The sequence below is a fragment of the Aspergillus pseudoviridinutans genome, assembly GCF_018340605.1.
Source record: "Aspergillus pseudoviridinutans IFM 55266 DNA, scaffold_13, whole genome shotgun sequence".
In the NCBI taxonomy this organism is placed as follows: Eukaryota; Fungi; Ascomycota; class Eurotiomycetes; order Eurotiales; family Aspergillaceae; genus Aspergillus; species Aspergillus pseudoviridinutans.
The window spans coordinates 1-3,076 of NW_025091293.1; the positions used below are offsets into that span (position 1 = coordinate 1).

The 3,076-nt window shown below is 51.7% G+C and overlaps 1 protein-coding gene across 1 annotated transcript; it reads right to left on the reverse strand.

Moving 5' to 3' along the window:
• Positions 1–2,356: 2,356 nt before the first annotated feature.
• Asppvi_002045 (uncharacterized protein) lies at positions 2,357–3,043 on the reverse strand (the record flags this gene model as incomplete). Its single annotated transcript, XM_043307578.1, has 1 exon — positions 2,357–3,043. One exon carries the CDS (start codon positions 3,041–3,043, stop codon positions 2,357–2,359), a length of 687 nt encoding a protein of 228 aa, XP_043163513.1.
• Between the last annotated feature and the right edge of the window lie 33 nt (positions 3,044–3,076).

Consider the following 3,076-nt stretch of genomic DNA (forward strand, 5'->3'; position numbering starts at 1 on the left):
TTTGCGGTCTGGCTACTTCTTTTGTTTGGCCATTTTGACAGTCGGAAGGATCACCACGATGTTCGCTCGGCATTCGGATGAGTCTGATAATGCCAGCCACTTCCGCCTTGACTGCGTCTGGCTCGGGCTCTTGGCATTGGCGCCTGCGATTCAGGCCCTGTGTCAGCCTGGGGTAAACCCTCCATCACTGGCTATTAACCTTGTACGACTCACGGGATGGAACTTGTTAGGGGCTGTCTGCTATCTAGCAAGAGTCCCCGAGAGTCTCGGGGTGGTAGGGAACTGGAAGCCAAGCCTCTACATGATGCATCTGTTGCTCGTCTTCAACAATATCTGGTATGCTCAAGGCATCTGGGACTTCATAGCCTAGTTGTCGCCAGGCAGGCGCTTTACCGGTATGGCACGAGCTTGGGATCCAGGCGGCCAGTTCAGCGCCAATGGCTCCGCAACTGGTTGTGGGTATCGGTGATGGCGCCTACATTAAGAAGGGCCATATCTGACTAGCTTACGTTTGTAACACTCAGCTGTACGGGTGAGATATGCATATGGTCAACGGCCCACGGAGATTTCAGGGGTATGGCCTGTATCTGTGATAGCAGCAAGTATTATATCCTATTGTTGGCTGTGGGAGCAGGGTGCCATCCATATGCGTTTTTCGTTCACTTCCTGAACAATAGCTCAGTTCTTAGTGACACTTACCTTGTAAGGCATCCAGACTGATTGAAGAAGAATGCAAAGACTGCCAGTGCGGTCGGGTACTGTAACGCTTGAAAGGGACTGTTTCTCATATCCTTGTCTTTGACTTCTGACCTCTGTGACATGGCTTCTTCATTCTGAACACAGTGTGGGCCATCGTGCTTCCATTACCCCCCACACATGGCTCCAAGGGAAAAAGATCTAGAAGTTAGTGGGAGCATCCCAGTCCAAACTGCTACTCTAATGAGAAGCGGCCACGGAAGAACAACTTGCGTGGATTGCCGGCTGCCTCACCCGTAGAAGGGATTGCTTCCATGGGAAAGTCTTCATCGACCACTGTGGTTCCGGAAAACACGTGTAATACTGAGATTTCCGGAGATACGACGCTGTCCTCCAACCTACTTCCTAAGGTTATCTCCTTTCGTCTACTTGCCCATCCGTCCTTCGCTCTGTAGATGGACTGCCTGTGGTGCAGCGGTGATGTGACTGTCCATCCTTTGCTGTGATAGTGGTGATGGCGGGCAGCGGCATACTAGCAAGGTCATTTTTATTGAGGTACGTATACAATGCCAATGCACAGGGCGGAATCCGGGCCATAAAGTCACCGATTACGCAGTGTCAACCGTCAGTTCCTGGGCGTTTGGCGGATCTCATGGATGTTACCAGTGTTCCTGGGATTACGTTGGGTGTTCTCCGGAAGCTGGGCGACGTTTCTACGAAGTTACCCGCTCCCATGAACGATTCTCCGCTTCCCAGAAACTCGTGCACCATGCCTGCATTTGTCGCCAATTCAGGGGGCCAGAGAGGATGCTATACCTGGAGGTACATGAGGGGTTTTATACATTAGCCAAACCTATATATGACGATGTGCTGCACAATCCCCTCACGTTACTCCCCACGCCTTTCTCTGTTTCCCTCAGGTTGTTACTCTTCCAATCCGGCCATGACCAGTCAAGCTGATATTGTCTCCCTCGGAGATCCCCTACACCGCGAGAGGTGTATTTGGACTTCAAACGATGGAAATCCATGTGGTCACTCCGTGAGCCTAGCCGTACGAGAACTTGCATCTCTGGAGCTGCAACTACTCGAGGACGTCACAGGTACTCGTGATAGGAACGCCCGCCTAACCAACGTCAGGAAATTTATGCTATGTACCTGCCACCGCAATATGCTACGTCGCTCAAGCATGGGCAGGGGAATCAACAAAGTTACTTAGGTTCGTACAACGTTGGCACCACCCACATCAAGATGCAACATCTGACGGATATACTCCCTGTACAGAGCGTCAATGTCAGTCCAACCAGTCATCACTGGCGCCGGCCACGATCGACTTACAGCGACCATTATCTAGTGCGCTGTGACACGGTGGGCTCTTTGATAGGACTTATCGAATGTTTCTAACCGGGAGCTGCTAATGTCCCATGCCATCATAGCGTGATACGCTCAAAGGGACCCGGCAACGCTCACTTCAAGTCTACATTTAACGCGCTGTCAGGGATGAAACGGTTAGCTTTTTGAGTCGGACGGAGTCTCAATTATTTCCTATTGTCTTAGGCTAATACCTCATTGCGTTCATGTGCTTAAGCCGCTCTCCAAAGATCCCCACTCATCGTAACCTGCTCCCGTTAGACATGGCATAGAGTAGCTTCTCCTCTTAAGGCTAATCGTCCAAGGGCGGAAAGCTCGCGTGTAACATATCGTCCACCTGCTTGATGCAGTCAAGATTAATCTTGTCCAACAGTCTCCGCGCCGCCTCACACAGAAGATATCGGTAACGATTCCGTATAGGTCCCTTATGAGCGCCGTTGTGGTAGTCCATACGCGCGATAAGGTTCTCTGTGACACGACGAGTACGTCCGTTCCATTCCTCAAAAAGAAGGCCTACACGCCCTTGGCATTGCTGGATTTCCCGTCCACATTGCTGATCGTTCAACCATACGGTGGCAAACTCATGAGCCGAACGTAGCTGTTGTAGAAGGCGGCCGTGAGCGTGCGGTTGCCGGTGAACTGCTGCGTGTCGAATACCCATGATATCGGGACGCAAGCGGCTGAAGCCATTATTCGTGCGACGTTCTCGATGCTCTGAGTTGGGGAGGGCCCAGAGCTTGCGTTCCAGAGCCCGGAATGCGGTATGCAATTCCACTTTCTCTGCACAATCCCACCGCTTCGATTTGCTGAGCMGGGGGTGCCATGTCCGTATGAACTCGAACACAGAACGCTCCAAGCGTCGCTGCAATACTACCAAGATACGATGTTGCGCGGGAAACGGTAAACCCGCAGAGCTCAGCTGTGTCAATAGCTCCGCTGGCACTAAATCCACACATGGTTCTTTCTTCTTGCGAGGCATTCTTCCAAAGCTGGAAATCCGTCAGTTGTCCGT